The 23,098-nt window shown below is 31.0% G+C and overlaps 1 protein-coding gene across 1 annotated transcript in view; it reads right to left on the reverse strand.

Annotated features, from left to right (window-relative positions):
- Positions 1-2,945: 2,945 nt before the first annotated feature.
- Positions 2,946-23,098, reverse strand: part of LOC139504171 (protein patched homolog 1-like) — a 34,490-nt gene continuing 14,337 nt past the window's right edge. The window contains exons 8-27 of the mRNA XM_071294238.1: positions 22,148-22,269; positions 21,063-21,210; positions 20,584-20,718; positions 19,466-19,723; positions 18,602-18,727; positions 18,129-18,247; positions 17,618-17,856; positions 16,563-16,720; positions 15,774-15,947; positions 15,373-15,511; positions 15,027-15,172; positions 14,519-14,693; positions 14,015-14,295; positions 13,586-13,723; positions 13,151-13,293; positions 8,124-8,223; positions 7,531-7,782; positions 7,059-7,161; positions 6,715-6,812; positions 2,946-5,708 (exon numbers count right to left, since the gene is read on the reverse strand). Coding sequence (XP_071150339.1) covers positions 6,718-6,812; positions 7,059-7,161; positions 7,531-7,782; positions 8,124-8,223; positions 13,151-13,293; positions 13,586-13,723; positions 14,015-14,295; positions 14,519-14,693; positions 15,027-15,172; positions 15,373-15,511; positions 15,774-15,947; positions 16,563-16,720; positions 17,618-17,856; positions 18,129-18,247; positions 18,602-18,727; positions 19,466-19,723; positions 20,584-20,718; positions 21,063-21,210; positions 22,148-22,269 — 3,051 coding nt within the window. The 3' untranslated portion in view covers positions 2,946-5,708; positions 6,715-6,717. The remainder of the gene's footprint in view (positions 5,709-6,714; positions 6,813-7,058; positions 7,162-7,530; positions 7,783-8,123; positions 8,224-13,150; positions 13,294-13,585; positions 13,724-14,014; positions 14,296-14,518; positions 14,694-15,026; positions 15,173-15,372; positions 15,512-15,773; positions 15,948-16,562; positions 16,721-17,617; positions 17,857-18,128; positions 18,248-18,601; positions 18,728-19,465; positions 19,724-20,583; positions 20,719-21,062; positions 21,211-22,147; positions 22,270-23,098) is intronic.

Below are 23,098 nucleotides of genomic sequence, written 5' to 3' on the forward strand. Positions count from 1 at the left end.
TATCTACTGCTTTCCATTCTTCTGAGATAACTGATCCAGGTTTTTACAGAACACCTTATCTACTGCTTTCCATTCTTCTGAGATAACTGATCCAGATTTCTACAGAACACCTTATCTACTGCTTTCCATTCTTCTGAGATAACTGATCCAGGTTTCTACAGAACACCTTATCTACTGCTTCCCATTCTTCTGAGATAACTCATCCAGATTTCCACAGAACACCTTATCTACTGCTTCTCATAGTTCTCAGATAACTGATCCAGGTTTCTGCAGAACACTTTATCTACTGCTTCCCATAGTTCTCAGATAACTGATCCAGGTTTCTACAGAACACTTTATCTACTGCTTCCCATAGTTCTCAAATAACTGATCCAGGTTTCTAAAGAACACTTTATCTACTGCTTCCCATAGTTCTGAGATAACTGATCCAGATTTCTACATTACACTTTATCTACTGCTTCCCATAGTCCTCAGATAACTGATCCAGGTTTTTACAGAACACCTTATCTACTGCTTCCCATAGTTCTCAGATAACTGATCCAGGTTTCTACAGAACACTTTATCTACTGCTTCTCATAGTTCTCAAATAACTGATCCAGGTTTCTACAGAACACCTTATCTACTGCTTCCCATAGTGATCAGATAACTGATCCAGATTTTTTACAGAACACCTTATCTACTGCTTTCCATTCTTCTGAGATAACTGATCCAGGTTTCTACAGAACACCTTATCTACTGCTCCCCATTCTTCTGAGATAACTGATCCAGGTTTCTACAGAACACCTTATCTACTGCTTCCCATTCTTCTGAGATAACTGATCCAGGTTTCTACAGAACACCTTATCTGCTGCTTCCCATAGTTCTTAGATAACTGATCCAGATTTCTAAAGAACACCAAGTATGTACTGCTTCTCATTTACAGAACACCTTATCTACTGCTTCTCATTCTTCTGAGATAACTGATCCAGGTTCCTACAGAAAACCTTATCTACTGCTTCCCATTCTTCTGAGATAAGTGATCCAGATTTCTGCATAACACTTTATCTACTGCTTCTCATAGTTTCAGATAACTGATTCAGGTTTCGACAGGATACCTTATCTACTGCCTCCCATAGTTATCAGATAACTGATCCAGGTTTCTACAGAACACCTTATATATCTACTGATCATCATAGTTCTCAAATAACTGATCTAGATTTCTACAGAACACCTTATCTACTGCTTCTCATAGTTCTCAGATAACTGATCCAGGTTTCGACAGGACATCTTATCTACTGCCTCCCATAGTTATCAGATAACTGATCCAGGTTTCTACAGAACACCATATATATCTACTGCTCATCATAGTTCTCAAATAACTGATCTAGATTTCTACATAACACCTTATCTACTGCTTTCAATAGTTCTCAGATAACTGATCCAGATTTCTACATAACACCTTATCTACTGCTTTCTATTCTTCTGAGATAACTGATCCAGATTTCTACAGAATACCTTATTTCTATTGATTCCCACAGTTCTCACATAAGTGATTCAGATTTCCTTATCTTATGCTTTCCATAGTTCTTAGAATAATAGTCCAGATTTCAACTGAACTCTTTATTGAATGGCCTCTATAGAGTTTCAAGATAAATGATAAAGATTTCCACTGATCATTTTATAAAAAGCCCTCTATAGTTCTGTCACTATTGCAATTTTTCCATTTGTAAAGAGGCATTACACTATAACTATAAAAGTGATACCAACCAATTTCAATCTTAGTTTGTGTTTTGTGGTAATTAGCATTGTGGAGAAGATTCATAACATATTAGTTTTTTTTTTAATATGTTATGATTTTACACTATTATTTTAGGTTGGGTGAAGGTTAATGCCTATTAAAATGATAAAACACGCTGTATTTCTTTGCACCTCTCCTTACTTCAATGGTTGTCGTTTGTTGATGTGGTTTATAAGTGTTTCTTGTTTCCTGTTTTTTTTTTATATATATGACAGTTGGTTTTCCAGTTTGAATGGTTTTACACTTGTAATTTTTTAGGCCCTTTATACCTTGCTGTTCCGTGTGCAGCAAGGATCGGTTTTGATGGCGGTACTTTGACCTATAATGGTTTACTTTTACAATTGTGACTTGAATGAAGAATTGTCTTATTGGCACTCATACCACATCTTCTTGTATCAAATGAGAATAAGTTTCATAGCATTTAGCTAAAGCAAACTATTCAAAGTCCAATTTCCAGATTTAGGCATGTACGTAAAAGGCTTGCTGTGTTCCTGGACTACCAATGTACTGTATCATTATTTGAAGTATGAATTTCACTTGTATTCTTGGTCTGTTGCCTCAATGTATTTCATGTTTTCATATCCAACATTTTCCAAAACAAATTGGCCTGTAACATCAAGATCCCACCAAAATTCACATTATCATACTCTGACTCAGGAATCAACCAATCGAAATACTGAATTTGGTCTACTAGCACAACTTTTGTATTCTGCGTACTATGAACTTATGAAGGAGACCCCTGGGCTGTTGGCCACAAACTTGACTCAGTAATTGGAGAACAAAATTTGTGCAAAACAGAAAAGTTGATTTCTTAGTCTGAGTAGAACAATCATGCTTAAATAAATTATGACTGGTAGGCCAGAATTTTATGTTTCTAGCACAAATTTAGTACTCTCAAGTACAAAGTAAAGTTTAATGACGGGAAACCCTGATATATCATCTGTGTTTTGTTTTTTGTCATTTGGTTGCTGTCTCATTGATGTATAGCAGACTTCTCTTTTTATTCATAGGTAAGCCTAAAAAGAAAGTTGTTGTGTTTTAATGTTACTGCTAGACGTACTTGATTACCTCCCAGATAAAATCTTTGACTGAGGGTTAATAAGTTCACCTGTCAATATAAATATACAATAACTTATAAATTCTATATTTTTAAGTAAAAACAAAGACATTCAAATTTATTTATCTTTTATTTTCATCATTTCATGTGATAACGATTCAACCTTCGTCAGAAGATCTGAACACAAGTACTACCACATATATATATCATAATATATATAATATTTATATAAGTCGATATCGACCTATCACAGGCAATTCACCCCTCCTGAACCTCAGCACCACACCCTATGAGGTAAAAATGATTATGATTTGGTAAGGATTTGAGTGTAATGTCTCCATATAACATGACAGAATTTGAGGCCCAGGAGGGGTTGTCATAAAAAAAAATAAAAAACTGATACTGGCAGTGTCACCTGTTGCACCAAATATAATGTCATGATTTTACAGGTAAATGAGGTCACCAGGTGTATTTGTCTTAAATCATCTATTTATTACTGTCCAAAACTTTGCTATTGATGGATAAGGCTTGTAAATCACACATATTTAATTATTTTTAATAACAAATGTAAATGTATTCTGTTTCTTTCATTTTTAAGAAAATTCCTGATTTTTATCATTTAAAATGGAAAAAATGCAAGAAACTATATATCATCCTATGAAAGTCTGTTTTGTAGATTTAAATGCATACCTTCAATTTTTAAATCATTCATTCATTTGAAATTCTGGAAAACAGATGGAAAAATTATCCCTGATTAAAGGGATGTATGTAGTGTGGGTGAACACTAAACACACAGAAAATTTAATTGTAATATTTGTCATTTTCTTCTATTTTGCATGTTGAACAAAAAGCTTGCAACCCAAATTAAGATTTGGTGGTTAAATTCATTCTGGAACTCTATTTACCCAAAGTTAGAGTAAAAAAATACTATTTCTTAATTTTCCTCTCATTAATGAATTTTAATAGTTTAAGAATAGTAATATTTGTCATTATTTACTTTAAAAAAGAGAATTATTCACCTGTTTTGCTAACTTCCACTAACAGCACCAAAACACCATTTGCACACACTTATACAAAACCCATGTACACTATCACACCACTCATACATATCCAAACTTATGATAACAATACATTTCAGTACAAATAAATATGTTTAAAGCTTTTGCACCATGGTAACTTATTGTAGCACTAAACATAAGTACATAGTATGATACTGACCAATGTCATAGCACTTAATTGTATGTAAAAGTTTGACCAATATCTTAGCACTTAATTTATATGTAAAAGTTTGACCAGATCATATAGCACTTAATTTATAAGAAAACTTAGTTAAGTCACCAAAATGGATTTAGGATGCACACTGTGCTTTGAAAATGAATAGCAATTCAGTAATCTGAGTCAAACATTCAACCATTTTTTTATTTTAATTTGTAATATGTGATACAAATACTTTTGTATTGCCTCCCTCCCCCCGAAAATGTCTATAAATCAAATTTTACATCATCATTAAAATATTTGTTAACACAGTAAGGAGTTTACTTTAGCCATAGTTATCTTAAATTTCACTAATTAAAGCTTTTAGAGTTCTAATAATTTTTAGAAATTGAAAGTTCATATAGTGTGCATTTCAAAATATATTTTTCCGAGTTAGTAAGTGAAGGATTTAGAGAAGGATTTCATATATCTACCCTGATGGGGACTAACAATAGTGCCTGAGTTACAAATTATTTCATCTTTGGCTTTCTAACAACATGAACAAAAAAACAAAACAATGCCATGTGGAAATTATGTCATCCTTATAATTAATATTTTCTATCAATTATTTAACTGTTAATTTTGAGTAAACATTTTAAAGTAATGGACTGAATTGTTTTTTGTAAAAATATTTTTTTTTTTTTAAATACATTCATTTTAAAAACTTGTCTTCAATATCTGCTAAAGCGAATTTCTGCTCACCAACAAATTTCAATACGATTGCTACATTTGAATAGAAAATTATCTCCCCTTTAATCCTAAAGTGGAATAGGCGTCCACAGCCTTTAATTATAAAATCGAATAAGCCTTCATAGCCTTTAATATATAAGTTCAAAATAAACAAAGACTGAATATACATTGGCTTTTTGAAAAAATATAAAATATATGACAAATTTTCACATGGCATTAAATGAGCTTTGGACAACTTTGGAAATTGTTTTGACCATCATCTACAACAACAGAATATGATATGTACAATGGAAGAACATCAGGCTTTCATGGACTAACCCATCTAAAGATAAAACTTCAAAGTTCTACAAATAATGTACCCTGAGCTCATCTACAGCTTGAGGTATGGAAATAATGCTGAATAATTTCTAATACTAACGCTGTTCTTCTCCATTCAAATGATATACAATGATATAACAATAAAATGTTACGAGATTTAATCTCATTAATGTAAATGATGGTAAACATTCAACAATCAACAGATATTCAACAATTATTTTACATCATTAACATATTTACAAATTATAATAATTAGCTAATTACAATATCTTACAAAACAAGAAATCTGTACATCAGTAACATAAAAACAATGCTTAACATTTAAATAAACAAGAGTTACTTCCCCTTGTTCAATACAAATAAATACTAAATCACAACTCGGCCCTGAAGAGGATGAAGAATAAGTCCCGTGAGAGAATACCCGTAGTCAGTCGTCCCATCTTCTGATTGATACAAACATTGTTCCTGAGTGATAACTGGCCTTTAGCCGCCATTTACAAATGTTTTGTGTCATGGATGATCAAACACTCACACACAGGCAGCCATATGCACAACCATAAAATACTGTATAAATAATAAATAGCACCATCACATTTCTAGAAGAATTTAAGTCTGAAATAAAAAGGAAAGATTTAGTTTTAGTATTACCTGTATATATTTACAATTGTTCATTACTAAAATGCAGTACTGAATACGGATTATTTAAAATAGTGTGTATACTTTATTTCTTTCAATCTTTTTTAAGTGTACAAAATGTGCTTTTCTTTGTTTAAAAGATTTTAATAAATCATTAATAAATCAAACCAAAATCAAAATATACTGGATGTCTGCAATTTGAGCCAATATAGCTGGAAGTGACTGAAATAGCTTAATTGGCTATACAAAAATTATCTCCCTTAGCAGATTTTTTTTAATGAAATTTCAGTTTCTCACTAATTATTTGTAAGTGCAAGCTAAAATTTTGCAGATGAAATATCAAAGAGTATAATATTGCAATATCTTATACATTAATTGTTAAAAATATTCATGAATAAAATAAAATTTATACATAAATATTCAGCCATGTTTCTTCATTGTCCATGTTTCTTCATTATGCCTGTACACTCATGGGACAAAAGCGAGTTCTCACTCAAAAAATGTCGTATCATTTCTAAAATCGATATTTTTCAAAAAATTATTACCAAATAAAAGTACGAGCGATTTTTATAAAACAGATACCAAAAGATGTAGAAATGTCTGAAGTTTTATTGTTTATTTGGTAATAATTTTCACGAGTTTCGTTTTCATTATCTGATTGGTTAAACACAAATGCAATTTTTTACAAATTTAATTTGGTTAGAATATGTAGCAAACTTTTCAAGAAATATTTTTCTTTGTGTTAATCTCGTCAAAAATTAAAATGAGCATGAATAATATAATGGCCAAATAAACAATAAAACTTTATACATTTCTTCATCTTATGGTATTTATTTCATATAAATCAGTTGTGTGGTTACTAGGTAATTTTTTTTTGAAAAATATTGATTTTAGTTGAATGATAGGACATTTTTTGGCTGGGAACTCACTTTTGTCTGTAAAGTTTAAAATGATATTTCTAGATTTATAATAGAATGCCTACCTGCTAGGAATTTGAACAAGAGTCTGAATCTGAACTGTCCAATTCTTTCCGCCGTTTACTTTTGTAAACATGATCATGATCTACACTTTGAACTGAACCTAAAGATGCAAAAAATAAATAAATTAGAACTACCACATAAAGTATGTAATAAAATGTCTACCTTGTTGTAAGAAATGGCTTTCAGATGAAATTGTATCATTTTGAATGGCTTTACTATGCCATATATATTTTTTCAATTCATTTGTTCTGTAATATATTTATTCGAAAGTGAATAAGCATGAAAGACAGTGGAACTTTGTTGACAAACACTACTTATCTCCCTTTGATAGTATTGTTTTATTTACCTGGAATAGGAGTATGAACTTCTACTTTAACTGTCGCATGAGCTGTTACCCTGGTAACATGTGTTGATTGAGGTGTTGATGATACAGAGGCTGTTGGTGTAGTCTGAAATTTAAAGAAATTATATTAATAAATTTTAAATATAAAACTAGGAGAATTATAACTTGTACAATTCATTGAAAAAATAGAGCTTTCACTATTTGTTTTCTCTGGATAATGTGGACTGAATATCAATAGAACGAATGCTCATTCATTAAAAGTAAATACCAACAATGTAACAAATCACCAAGTTTGTACTTAAGAGCAACACAACAGGTGCCATTAGTCGAGCAGAATCTGCTACCGATTGAGAGAAATATAGATTACCTCCATTTTCTGTTCAAACTTATCAGTTTTGAATGTTGTATTGGTATCTTCTGTCTTAATTGTCATGACCTTAAGGGGCCTTGTATTCAGTGCCATACTTATACTTACATGCCTACTACTGTTACTACTGCTGTGAGTCATAGGAACTGTTGTTGTTTCTACCACTACTTCAGGTTCAACAATTATCTCATGTGATGAATACTGTGTAGGTTCTTCTGATATTGTGGTCAGAGAAATATCAGATGGTATCCTTGGATACAGTCGCCTGCTAGGTCTACTCTTTCTGGACTTTTTGATTGGTTTAGGTGAAGGTTCTGGAGATGGCGTTGGTATACGATCGCCTTCATCTTTTGGTCGAACCTATAAACAAAAGATTATGTGTGATTAATGTCAAAAATATCAAAGTGAAGAATTGAACTTTTTCCAATAGCGAGAAAAGTTTCTATGATTATTTTTTTTTAATGTTTTCCTGTATATTCTCTACATTTACAAATGATTTATGACATGACTATGAAACAACATACATTTTTTTTTTATTTAAAGGATCTTTTCTAGATAATTTATCTAAAAGAAAAAAGAATGAAAAAACAAAAATTGCCCATAAATTAGAATATGCCAACAGACCTATCCAAATTATTTTTTGTCTAAGCTTATGTAATCATCACTTACAATTTTAAAAGTCAAAAGATATTTGTGCTTACCTCCCCTTTTGGTCCCAAAATAGACAGCAACACAGGAAGCAGCACCAGTCCATTCAAAAGACCAATTACAACAAGACCAGCCAAAACATTGAAGAAATATCTGAAATAAAAATAATATAGTATGAAAAGTTTTGAATAATTTCATGTTAAACTGAGTAAAGCAAATCCTGTAACAACAGAAATATCAACATTAACAACCAGCTGATATTCTAACATGTACTGCATTGATATGCATATAACGAAGTTATTTCTAAATCCTTCAAATTGAAATTGATTTTAATTACATGGTACATGTTTAGAAAAAAGAGTTTTAAAAATAAAACTAATAAATTTAGTTCAAAGCAGTTTGTTTTACAACAAACTAACATTTTAAATTCCTTCACATGTGTACACACTGACAATAAAAACATGACCTACTGCAAGAGAACTGGATCTGATCTTTTGTGTTTTTTTCCATTTGATTTTATGTTTCCATTTGCTAAGCCAAGGTCACCAGTATAGAGTAACAGTGTACTAAGGGTTAATGTAGCGAGAACACATCAAATCTACATACAAATGTTTACAATAAACACTGGAGGCATATTCACTCAATGAAAGAGAAATTTATTACCAGCAACTAAATCATATGTTTGACAACCCCAAATTCTTATTAAATAGAAAATTAACCCATATAGTGCCTCTATTCCATCAGAATTTGAAGGCAACATTTTTAAGACATTAAAAAGTGTGTTAAGAGGTAGTTTTGACATTGATAGAGACCATGAAGGTATCTAGTATAAACAGACCACACAGTTTTCTACACAGTACAATATTAAATGCCATCCAAATCGCATCATATCATGGCACATTGCCAAACGCCCTCTATCTGATTGTTGATTAAACTGAATAATTCAACTACAGATTATGAAAATACTTATGATCAGTAGACCACCCTAGTCAATGCACTACTCAATCTAAATCACTGCAAATTACATTGCATAAATATTATCAGCTTTTACATTTTTCTTAATTTGAAGACATCTAGTGGAAACCATTTAAACAATTATGTCTATAAAAAAAAGGGGGAATGTTGTAGGATATAAATGGCAACGCTTGTTTTCATTATCTATAAGTATGACTTTTTTATGAAATAAAATTCTTTACTTATTTTTCTGCACCTGTCAGAATTTTTCGCATTTAATAAACATTATAAATCTTTATGTTGCTGTTTTTTTATTACCATATAGCAGTACTTTTATTCTGCCTTTTATTCCTTCAGAAAATAGATAAAGAAAAAAATCTTGCAAGTATTTAAAAACTGCAATTATAGACAGGTTAAACACTTGTGTGACATAATCATGATTTACATAAATAATTCAACTATTTGAACTTTTTATTTTCAGTTATAAAGCTATTTTGAAAACTAGATGTAACATCATGTTTTTTTCTGTGCAAGTTAAAAGCTTGTATATGGGTCAAGCCTGTCTCTGTCTGACAATGGGAGTAGTAGACTAAATGGCTTTTAATGCGACCATTGTAAAACAAGTGTTCTCCATAATTAATGTGAAGGATGAATATCCGGTGTGACCCTTCAGGCCACTGATCACCTGTGGACCAGTTGTCACAAAGTGACCACCTTGATTTTATGACCTTGCAGGTGAAAATGTTGAAGAGATAAAATATTAGTACTGTCATACTATGATTATCATATTTATAACGTGAACTTGTTAAGAGACCTTACATACATTCCAATGTCCAAATATATTAATGTAAGGCAAGTATGCCAGAGAAAATACTTCAGTTTCTCAATATATAACATCTATACTAGAAAGTTCACAATCCAAACTTATTAATGGGAATTGCATCAAATTAGATCTATTAGAAAGTTCAAAGAGAAATTGCAATAACAGCATCCATAATTCAAACTTTTCTAATTCTTAAAAAAATATGTTCCAAATAATTTCAATTATTGAATTTAGAGAAGTCTGCATTAGCTTAATTTATCTTTTATAATAAGACCTGCTTATATTATAAATCGACATGTACTGGTTAATTTTGATAAAATTAAAAGTTGATCATCTGTACTAAGAACTACTAAACCCGACCCTTAGCCAGAAACCTGGTTAATAATTGTAATCGGCAGTAATTGAGAAAACATTAATTTAATAAAAGTTTAGACCTCCAGGTATAGGCTTATGTTCAGCAGGTAGAAACAGGATAAGCCATCACATACTTTATCATCAAAACCGTACGTGCAACTTCTGCAGATGTTGAATAAACAAATTACTTTTTAGATTTGATGAAGCTACTTCCATCTGTTTAAATGCAATGTAAATTTCTGCTAATTTCATTTCCATTTTAACCTTTCCTAACAATTTGTGTTTGTGTGTGGTCTTATTCAGTCCATATCTTAACATGGTCCAGCTAAAAACATAACTTTTTTTTATATCTTCTTGATTTCCCCAATAAAAAATAAACAGTAATATTTGACTAGAAGGTAATATAAAACATTTGGTAGAAGTTTAAGTACACATAAAAATCTCAAAGTACTTACTTCAAAGGAAAAAGAAGGTTTTTTGGACAAAATAGTTTTCTTCATTGCCATCATTAAAAATAATTTTAATATTGAAAATTTATAGAAATTGACCTTGTTTTAAAGGTTCAGTTTAACTGAAAATCCACCTTTTCCAGAAGTTATAAAAAGCGATTCCCCTTTTTAGGCTTACCTTTTTTTTATTTAGGGTAGCACCACCATGAAAATTGAAGATAACTTAATATAGAACTTTTGTGAGAATACTATAGAAATCTGTTGATGAATACAGATGTATGTACATTGTACGTAATTATACTGGATTAATATTCCTCCATTCAACTTTTTTATGATTTTAATTCAATAAAAAATTAACAAGCTGAGTCATGACATATGGAGATAAGGTATTTCATACTATAGTGAAGAAAATATCAGGCGAACACTGAATTTAATATACACCATTCATGAAAGTTAACCAAATCGGGTGTTCCTATCAAATACTAGCGCCACTCAGCTTAGCATACTGACAACATATATTCATTCTTACTGTATTTCAATCAAATCTTAACTTTATTTAATAAAGTGACGAAAAAAGTATAAAATGAAAAGATGTAACATATGGATTAGGAAATTTTTGGCAGAGTTATCAGGTTAAATGGTTTAAAGTTTTAAAGCTCCAGAATACAGTCTATATGGTTGAGAAAGTTTGTAAAGAGGTTTTGGGTGGTCTATAAGTAATTACCACTGAGCAAAATAGCCAAGGACAAGTTTGATGTTACACGCTTGGCCGATTTTGTCACAATTGTCCCTTTGTTGAGCTATACTTCCTTCACAAATGATTAGTCCAATAGAGAAAATTTTAATTAATCACATAAGCCTTCAAACATCTTAATAAAGCTTGTATGATTTCCTAATATAAGAAACTTTAATACAAGGTGCATTACTTTTTCCTTTTCTCAGAGAGAGGGTTAAAACCGAATTCAAATAATAAGACCATATGAAAGGTGTCTTTGATCCATCAAATTACCTGTGATCTTTCAACAAAGGAAAAGGTAAAATTTATCCCATCATCAAAATTTTATTACACAAAAAAACCTTCTCAATTGAAATTTATTAGATTCCAATATAAAATGTCACAAAAAATCTGTTAATATGAACATGTAAAAATAAAAACTCTTTTTTGATATTAAGAATTAGGAGACCTCACATACAGACACTGACAATATTTGTCACATATTATGAATATAAAGTGCAACCTTACATATCCTACATTTATAGAAAAGACAGAAGTGCCTTTTCACCAGAATTGGTTGCCGTGTTCTTGTTTTTCTGATAATCAAATATTTTCAAAAATGAAAGTAAACTATCTTTTAGATTTGACAGCAGATCATCAAGGAACAAACTTTTATCTTACAATATATTAAAACAGATAAACAGTTTGAAAATGACAATGCAAATATGAAAAATCTGGTTTAAAAAGTTTTTTTCTTCACAAGATGGCAACCCAATGAAACAAACACAAAGAAGACATCTAGAGGTCAAAATTTTTAACAATAAACACATGTTTATACAATATGTTAAGCTCAAAGTGTTTTTGAGTCTAAAAATTGAATAAATTAAACAGGAATTAACCAAGATTTTTGCAAATGTTCAGTATTTGTCAGTAATGTTTTTAAGTTATCAATAAATCATTTTCATCAAAATATTAGACCATTACTCCCCATAAAACTAAAAGAAGTTTTGAAAATAGTCAGAACTTGATGTATGATCAATAATTAAGCTAAATCATATTTGACTTTTTATTTTCACTAATGCACTTTGATTTTAAGAAAAAATAACAAAATAGATCCAGTTTTCTTAATTCTTTTTCAAGATAGCAAAGACACAATATCAAAACTAACAAATGATTATCTAACAGCCTCAAGCGTACTCCTTCAAATCTTTTTTTGTAAATTAATTAACACTAATTAGAAACTGCCTAACCTTCCTGTACTGTGAATAAATTTGATATTTTATGTATCAGTTTCCATGGTTATGAGTAACTTTGTATTTCATTGAGTTCATTAATTTGCAGAAAAGAGACATTTATAGAACACCCAAGTCAGTGAAAGTTTGATGAATGATTTCAAACCGCAAAACACAAATACCATTTATATCAGGTAAAATATGCTAAAACTTTTCCAACTATGTGATTATATGTTTTGTATATATCTAGAACATTCACATTTTCATCAATTTTTACCATTGAAGCAGCACAAATATCTTTATCAAAGTAAAAATTGTAACACCATCATTTTACATTTGATTCTGCACCACTTAATTTTTCTTTTTGTGTCATTCCATTTTGAACAAAAATATCACAAGAAACAAACTTTCAAATCTTATTCCAATTATTTCAGCATTTCAATCCGTTTCTTTATGGCTGACCTGTTTGTATATTTGGATGATTCATTCAAATAGTTAAAACAGGGTATTCTTTTCTAAAAACTAAATTAGATAAATGAAAATGAAAACTTACTTTACAATGAATTCAAATTCTGCTCCAACAAGCATAATAATTCCCATGAAAGTAGATATAGCTCCATGTATAACTGGAGCAAGTGTGTGTTCTAAAGACATTCCCATTCGCTTGTCCCGAGATCCAATAGCAGTTAAAAATCCCTGAAAAAACACAAAATATATTATTACAGGTTTGAAAATATTTCATTCAGTACACAAAATTCAATATTTTGATACAAAAACAGATAGATGTGTTTTAAAATTCAAAGATTCTCTTCTCATACTTTGATATTTCTACTTTAATTTGATTTTCTGTTTGAAATTATGATTATATATGGAAGTAACATCGAAATTATGATTATATATGGAAGTAACATCTAAATTATGATTATATATGGAAGTAACATCTAACTATAAAGGTAATTTAAAGTGATGTACAGAGAGTTCAACTTACCACAGAAATATGTACTGTAAACTCCACTCCGATTCCAGCAGCAATGATTAGAATAACAGCAGGAACAGCACTGAGTTTTATATCACATAATCCCATTAATCCAAATAATTCCACAATAATTACTGTCAGGACCACAACCTGTATACAACCAACAATAACAAATTATTCAAATTTTGTCAATTCAACAAATTTGTGATTAAACTTCATTACTTTATTTCAGAATGACCATTTCAATCTTGTCCAAAGCATTTAATTCAGCCCTCCCCCCCCCCCCCCCAAGCAAAAACTCCTTCCTTAAAACTCTTTTTTTTTCTAAACATACAATAATTTTCCTCCAAAATCACAATGTTTGAATAAATAAAATAATGTTTCCCTTAAAAAAAAATATTCAACTAAATAAATAAATAAATAACATAGAATTGTACTCACAATAATACTGGCCAGCCATGGGTTCATGAGAACAACGGTGAGTACGATGAATGTAACCACTAGGATACACAGTATAGCAAGAGAGAGGTACAGACGAAGTTTGATATACTGCTCCCAGAATGTGAATGGTATTCCATTAGGATAGTTAGGTAATCCACGATCTGTATAAGTATCACATATTTCTCTCATTTCTTTAATTGTCTCCAGAATCGCTTCTGTTGTTGACAAGTTGCTCAAATAAAATGGAATCTGGGCATAAATCAATGGCTGAGCTTTTGGTACTGAAACAATAAAGAATAGAGTGTGAGGTTCTGTTATCTTCATAAAAATCTGTAAAATTTGATAATCTTAAATTTAAAAATCCTCCTTTAACAGTCCACTTTTTTTTAATTTATATTCAAATGCAGAATGCTTGTCAAAAATAAACAAAAATTCAACAATAAATTGTTAGTGTATATTCCAACCATTGTTATCAAAAAAGTTTATACAAAAACAGTAACTCACTTTTATGATCATATATATCATAAGAATCATGGACCCACTGGGACGGTATCGGGTGGAAGTCAGCCATGGATGCAGCATATGTCATAGCATCATTAGATACCCAAGCTGTCAGATAATTATAGAATGCTTCAGTGTTGATCACACCATCATCATTCACAAGTTTGTTCTGGAACACCTACAGTCATAATATATTTGTATTATTAAATAACTCTAACAGATATAAAAAAAAGAAGATGTGGTATGATTGCCAATGAGATAACTCTTCACAAGAGACCAAATGACACAGAAATTAAAAACTATAGGTTACCTTACAGCCTTCGACAATGAGTCAGTTACATTTTTTTCAATATCAACTGTAGAAACTGCTCCACATTTCAAACTTTCTCAATAACTTATACTATTTTAATATGTAATAATACTCAAAAATAAAAGATTTTAAGATTTGTCTTTACTTTAAAGTTTGTATTCTGATAAATATTAAAGTAAACCAAATATAATGTTAAGTTACCTTTGTTTTATCTGTAGGATTATCTAGATCTCCTGTCTGTAACATCAGTTTGTAACCCAGTATAGCTATGTCTGAGGCATTGTAGTACCAACCATCCTCATGTATCCTTCTCTCAGACACCTCTCGCTCAAACACTACCTGAATATCTGGAAATAGATAGATATGTATTGATTGATTGGACTAACATTTTTCAATATTCAACATTTTTGGAAGAATAATAGCTTTCAATTCATAATTTGAATGTAAACAACTGTTAAAACAATTCATCACTTTAAATATATATATTTCACAACAATTCACACTGAAATAAATGATTAACCCAGTGATAATGTGATGATATACATACCTCTAAGCCAGTCTCTGAACATATCAAGCCAGAAATCAGGCATTGAGTTGTCTTTTTTCTTGATAATATTACCAACTGTTTGGAAAGCTCGATGGTAATCTCTCAGTAGATGTTGGTTGTTTGGATAATCAAAACCATCCTGAAACAAATCATTAACAAGGTTTAAATTGGGAGTAGATTGATATTGTCATTTGACAAGATATCTAAATGTCTTCTTCAAATTAACGTAACAGAAGCACAAATGTTTTCATTCTTTAAGAAGCATAAAAACAATGATGAAATAAAAGTAAATGTTAGATATTTTGCAATTTTCAAAGCTTAAATGTTCAAGTTTAAATCTTTCAAAATACTATTCGTCAGTATTATACTGTCATTTAAAAAGGAATAAAAACCATACTAACCTTTGTTACCATATAAACATTGTAGAAACCAAAGTATTTAGACTGTGCTTTTAGAAATTTGTATTCATTTGTATCTTTTGGTACAACATCTGTAAGGTCCAGTCCATCCTTAACTTGTGCTGTTCCATAAATTCCAATGAATAAAAGTACCAAGAATCCAACAATTGTGAAAACCTTAAAAAAAGGAATTTCTATACATTTTTTGTCCCATATCTTTTAAAAATAACCATAAAAGTCTGCAGACAGTTGTCATAAAAAAGTATTAAAACTTTTACGTTTTGAAAAAAGCCTGGATATTTCAAAGGACTGCTTTTATACATCCACTTAAAAACTATCTAAGGATAATCACAAGTTCATTTAGCAGACATAAACATAAATTAAAAGATAAAATCATGCATCAATGAATTTCACAATGAAAGTTTAATGTAAACATTTTCTAGGGTCTTCATGTTTTTACAGATTTTATGTTTCTTCAAAGAAAATGTAATACCTGCACATTTGGAGTATAGATTTACAGAAAGCACAATACCAGCACATTTAGATTTACAAAGCCACATGTTGCAAGTGGATTGGATTTCGAAGAAAATCTAATTGCCAAGAAACAATCAAGGAAAAACTTTATATTTATACACAAAGTACTGATTTTTGTGGTTCATGAAGTTCCTATAATAGATTAGAAATGAAGGAATATTTTCTCACTCTCCATATTTATAAATTTATACAGTTTTTTGTAAGTTGCAATTATTACGCTCTAACTTAAACTGCCTGACTTTTTATATTAACACTGACCTTGACCCATTTCTTCTGTAAAAAAGGAATATAATGTTGTTTTGCCAGTGAGGTAAAGGTTGCTGTCAGACATTTCTTCTGAGCCATGGCAAATGTTTGATGGCATGAGATCCCCTCTTCTGGAGTAAGACATTGTCTAGATGATGAACTTGTAGTATCTATAATTATATTATATATTCATGGTTAAGATTGAAATTAAACAGAACACCTCTACATTTTTACATGTAATTATTGTATTTATGTATATTTCATTAATTTAGATCAAAAGTGCATATTGTAATAGTGTACTTCTATGTGAAAAATTAAAATAACCATAATCATAAATTGTTAATAAAACAATGTTGGTATAAATGAATCATTTCTTCTGTCATGTTAATTATATCTTGTTTGTAAGGTGCACTTTTATAACCTGACAAGTTCCAGCTGACAGTTGTACTATTACACATTACTAGACTACACCAGTAAAGATCTCACATTTACAGGTATGCATTGATTACTAGTAAGACTGGTATGTTATAATAAGAAGACCGAAAGTAAAAAGGCCAACATTTAAACATACCTGTAGCAAGTTGTCCTCTTGGTACAAAGACCCTTCATTAGAAGTACACATTGATTACTAGTTAGACTGGTATGTTATAATAAGAAGACCGAAAGTAAAAAGGCCAACATTTAAACATACCTGTAGCAAGTTGTCCTCTTGGTACAAAGACCCCTTCATTAGAAGTACATATTGATTACTAGTTAGACTGGTATTTTATAATAAGGAGACCAAGGATAACAGTAAATAGGCCAACATTTAAACATACCTGTAGCAAGTTGTCCTCTTTGTACAAATACCCCTTCATTTGGGGTACATATACTAGATAGACAGGTATTTTATAATAAGGAGACCAAGAATGACAGTAAATAGGCCAACATTTAAACATACCTGTAGCAAGTTGTCCTCTTGGTACAAAGACCCCTTCATTAAAAGTACATATTGATTACTAGTAAGACTGTAATGTGACTAAAAGGAGACCAAGGATGACAGTAAATAGGCCAACATTCAAACATACCTGTAGTTAGCTGTCCTCTAGGTACAAATACCCCTTCATTAGGGGCTAGACTCGTGACTGTATGTACACCATCAGGAGCAGTCTGGGTAACGGTGTTGTGAAGTGCTGATGAAGCATAACTAGGAGGAGGACTAGGACTGTACTGGGGTGGACTATAACTTGGTGGTGGACTCTGGTCCCGGGACTGGAAGTCATGCTGGGGTTGTAACTGCATCACAAGGTTTCTAGTGTCAGCAAAACTAAAATAAAAGTTTAAATTCAACAATTTGCATTTCATTTAAGTTTTTGATTAATTAATCAAAGTGAAATGTAACTGATGTTGTTTGATGAACCACAACAAAATTACTTACACATTTTAGCATATATCTTTGTGTTACATTTGCAATACTGTTACATCATTTTAAATCGGTGTTAAAATTTAAGAAGGATTTTAGAATGGTTAAATCAGTGAAAATCTTTTGGTCTCCTGGCTTTTTTTCCTGTACACACAGATTATAAATACTAAACTGACCTTTGAAAGCAACAGAAGATGTCTATTCTTTTGTCATCTTTTCTTTGGAGATCCATACTACATATAGCAGGGTAGACTAGAACTATTGAGGCTAAATTAAACAGGATCAAAATAGCTGCCTGAAATACAAATATTATTATAGGAAAATATTAATTTAATTTTTTTTTATAAGATAATATAAAAGTGATGGAAATCCTCATTATGTTTTGTTGGTTAAAAGAACATCAAAGCAGATTAACATACAGACATGTTGTTCATTAATAAATCCAATGTTTTGGTGGGTTCAAAAATTATCCAGACACTGAAATAGAGTAGGAGTGATGGAATAAAATCAAATCAACTTCAAATATTTTGTTATCAGAAGTCTAATTTTTTTATCTGTTTTAATCACTAAAACTAAGAGAGTATTTTCAATCACACATTTCTTGATAGAAAAATAAAGATTCTATAATATAATGATATATTTCACCTACCTGTAAAGAGAATGCCCTCAAGGCAGGAATCGGTATGATAGCTGCTGTAAAGAAAGCCAGCATATTGTTGACGGAGGTCAATAAAATTGTCACACCAGTTCTTTTTAAACATTCCCCTGTTTGCTCCTACAAATAGAAATAGTTAAATGAAGCAAACTACATTTTCATACTGAAACAAACCAATTCAAAGTAAAAATAATATTTCTTAAAATGCATTGTAAGGATAACTTTGAAATGAATTTTAAAGAACCACAATAAAGAATCAATAAGATAAACACTTCATACCCGTAGCCAGGGGGGTTCGGACGCCAGGGGGATTCGGATGAACCCCCCCTTGAAATCAAATAAGTACTGTTAAAGTCAACATTTTGTTCAAATTGTGACTGTTAAAGTCGAGTTCATGAGTCCAACGAACCCCTCCTTGGAAATTCCTGGCTACGGGCCTGCACTTGGTGTTAACACTCAACCATTCAACCACTAGTAATCACGCTACACATATCTCATACTTACACTTATAACACTCAACCACTCAACCACTAGTAATCACGCTACACATATCTCATACTTACACTTATAACACTCAACCACTCAACCACTAGTAATCACGCTACACATATCTCATACTTACACTTATAACACTCAACCACTCAACCACTAGTAATCACGCTACACATATCTCATACTTACACTTATAACACTCAACCACTCAACCACCAGTAATCACGCTACACATATCTCATACTTACACTTATAACACTCAACCATTCAACCACTAGTAATCACGCTACACATATCTCATACTTACACTTATAACACTCAACCATTCAACCACTAGTAATCACGCTACACATATCTCATACTTACACTTAATGGAATATTTTTCTTTTCTGAGTTTTCAGAATATGTATGAGCAATGAGGAACATATCATCCACTCCTAATCCTAAAGCTAGAAATGGTATGATCTGTGTAGTGGCTGCATTGAATGGTATCCCTAGAACACAGCAGATGCCAAGCCCAGCCGCTACAGATAAAGCAATCAACAGTACCCCTGCAATCCCTATACCACTCTGTGATTGTACAGCATTGTTCCACTTCAACAATGATACACATGCATATATAATCTGTAATATAAAACATGTTGCTGGTCAGGATATAATTAATATGTTTATAGGAAACAGACACCATACATGTCTAACAGAAATTTTAACATCCATACAGAATACATGTTTTCTTTCAATGTGTTAGGTCAAAAAAAAAATATATGCCTGTTTAAGGTTACATCATCAAAACAAATAGGGTAGGTAGGTCAGTATTTCCATTTTATTATTTTTTCCATTTTATTTTTTGCGCCATGATTTTAAGTTGTGCGGTTCGTCTGGCCGTGGTCAGAGATGTCTATGGGCAGAGTTTATCGTATTTTTAATGATTGGATTATTTCCCTTTGTTATTGATTGGAAAAAAATGGCGGTAAAATGTTTATTTCAGCACACGAGTCGTGAATTTCCTCAAAACTGCTATCATATTCATGATTATGAACATTGGGATGTAACAGGCAACACTATCTTCACTTTTAACAAAAGTTCATTTTATTTTTCACTTTACAAAGGAAATAAAATGGCTTAGGGTCGGCGCTCAAAATAGGGTTGGTCAGGTAACCGTAAACAGACATATATTTTTTTTGGCCTTATGAAAAGTAATGTTGATAAAATGGAATGGAACTCTAGAAATGTTACTCTCATGGAACCAATATTTACACATTTGTTTTCCTCTGATAAAATCAGAAATGATTGACTTATACTGTTTATGAATACATTTCCTATTTGGTATGATTTATTGATTAGTATTTATGCATTTTCCTGTGTATATGACTAGCTTACCATAAGTATGTAACCAAATGCCACTCTGACCACATTAATACAAGAAACTTACCATAAGTATGTAACCAAATGCCACTCTGACAACACTAATACCAGAAACTTACCATAAGTATGTAACCAAATGCCACTCTGACAACACTAATACCAGAAAACTCTGTCATCATGTCAAGTAATGAGGTAGTAGCAAAGGCATGCACAGAATCAGAAGTGTTCTGGGCACCGGTCATTCCAGATACAACCTAAAACAAAACAAATTATACAATGTTAAGTTTTATTTTAAATTTTGATGAAACTGCATAATGTGAAAAATGATAGTACTAAAAGTCATCTACAACATTTAAACTCATTGAAAAACTCATTGTATACACACAAATCAACATTTCCCATTAAGGAAGTAATGAAAGAGGAGGAATTTGTGAAACCTAATGACAAATACATAAAGTATATTTTTGTCTTCATTCAAAATTATTACAGAAGACCAAAACTTTATCAATCCTTTAAAACAATATCGACATTTAATTTTTTCAAATTATTATTTTGTTATTTAGTGGTAAACATGGCTGATTCAAGGAGTGGTACATACTTCTATGAACTTTCTTTGCCAAGTTTCCAAGACCTGCTTGGCTTTAGCTTGGCTCCATTCAATGCTGTGTACTTTGTAGTCGTCCTGCCAGAACTCGTACAGAGATTTCTCTGCCATTAACTGCACAACTGACTGCATTGCTTCAGCTCTGTAACATAAATAAAATTGACAATGGAAATAGGGGATATGTCGGAGAGACAACAACCCGACCAAAGAGCAGATAACAGACAAAGGCCATATAAAGTACATATTGAAATTTGACTTAGACAACAGAGCACTGCACTGCAACACAGCATAAAGTACATATCAAAATATTTATAGTTCCTCATCCAAAGAAATTATCATCAGTCAGAAGACCACCAAGTCAACATGCTTTGGTCTCATATTTTGACCTACTTTGAATTACCATGTGTATGAGATTTATTTTTTAAGTAATAAATCCATGACGGGTGTATAAATGGATTATAAAACTGAATACTTTTATTTTGTGTTCATCTTTTTTATCTTTTACTCACATATAATATATGTAATACTTTCTATTCAAGTAGGATTTTTTTCAATTCATAATACTGATGAAAAGTATTTTGATAAAAAGTAATAAACTGAGAGTGGGTCAATGTAAAATAATTCAGGGTATACTATAGAATGATTTGTAAAGAGAGTTGGCAAGAGTCGATTGTACTGATTACCCAATAGAGAAAACTCATCCTTTATAGAAACTGTCACCTATACAATGTGACTCGCTACAGACCATCAACCTACTGACAAACATAATCACTTAAATCATTTTCAACTTTCTGACCTGATATATAAATTTATTTTAAAAAAATTTCTTTTCAACCAAAAAATTGCACAGTGAAATATTTACATATATTTTCAGTGTAAGGGCAGAGAGACCATCAATCTAGATTGTTGATGTAAACAATGCACACTAAAATGAAACAGATATTTTCATTACATGGGTTTTCTTTTTAAAACACTTACAATTTTTGGCAAGGATATTCACTGTTTTTGTAACAACATTAGTTACATTTTTTTGCCAAAATCTATAAAACTTTTGACCTCATTTATCTATCTTGACCTACCTGACAATATGGCCAGTTTTATTTTTCTTTGCCCCTCCAACTATTAAATCTTCATGCCATTGCATTAAATTTTCAGCAAATCCATTGCATCCATTTGTTAATTCAGCTCCAATGTCTGGGATCTAAAATAACATTCTTTACATTTCAATCATACCATATTTCAGTTTTATCATTAAATTGTACCACTAGGATAATTTTATTTGAGAAAAAATACATTAAGAGACCACATGAGGATTTTCTTTTCCATTTTTCATGGTATGACATTAAAAATTAAACTTACTAAATGCACTATCAATTACCTTAGTTCATTCAAGAAACTTAGCGTGACTTGCAATTTGAAAAATATTAAAAATTATAGTTCTATTTAAAAAGTTGATATTGAGCTTATTAAAATTGACACCAAAATAAAAATCTTTTTATAAGATTATGATTTGTCTTTCATAAAATGAGAGCTTTTCATCTAAGATTTGTTCTTTCTTTGTTCACATATCTATTGTATAGTAATTTTGATGAGTAAATTTTTTGGGTGTAAGTTTCGTGATTTAACTAGGAGATAAAACATAGTGGTAGGTTTGACCATCTTAATTACACCCAGGGTAACATAATACCAGAGTCAATAACTTCTAAACATTCCAACCTTATACAATTGTTCGCCCTTTAAAAAACATGGTGGGTGTTGAATGTACATAAAAAAGTCACAATGATCATCTATAAACCAAGGGTCGGTTCAATGTTCAAAGACTTTAACCATAAAAACGTGGAAATTAAAGCCCTATTGTAAAGTAGTCTCGATTGTCTAATTAACTGGAGATCCTTTACAAAGCACAAGTCCTTATTAAAGACAGAATTCAACATTGTCTAAAATATCTTTTTGATAAATGTTTTCCTTTGCACTGCCTGTTCATCATATTACAAAGTAAAACGTCTGGTATACCTGTTCTATTCAATTCT

This window comes from Mytilus edulis, chromosome 1, assembly GCF_963676685.1.
Source record: "Mytilus edulis chromosome 1, xbMytEdul2.2, whole genome shotgun sequence".
Lineage (NCBI taxonomy): Eukaryota > Metazoa > Mollusca > Bivalvia > Mytilida > Mytilidae > Mytilus > Mytilus edulis.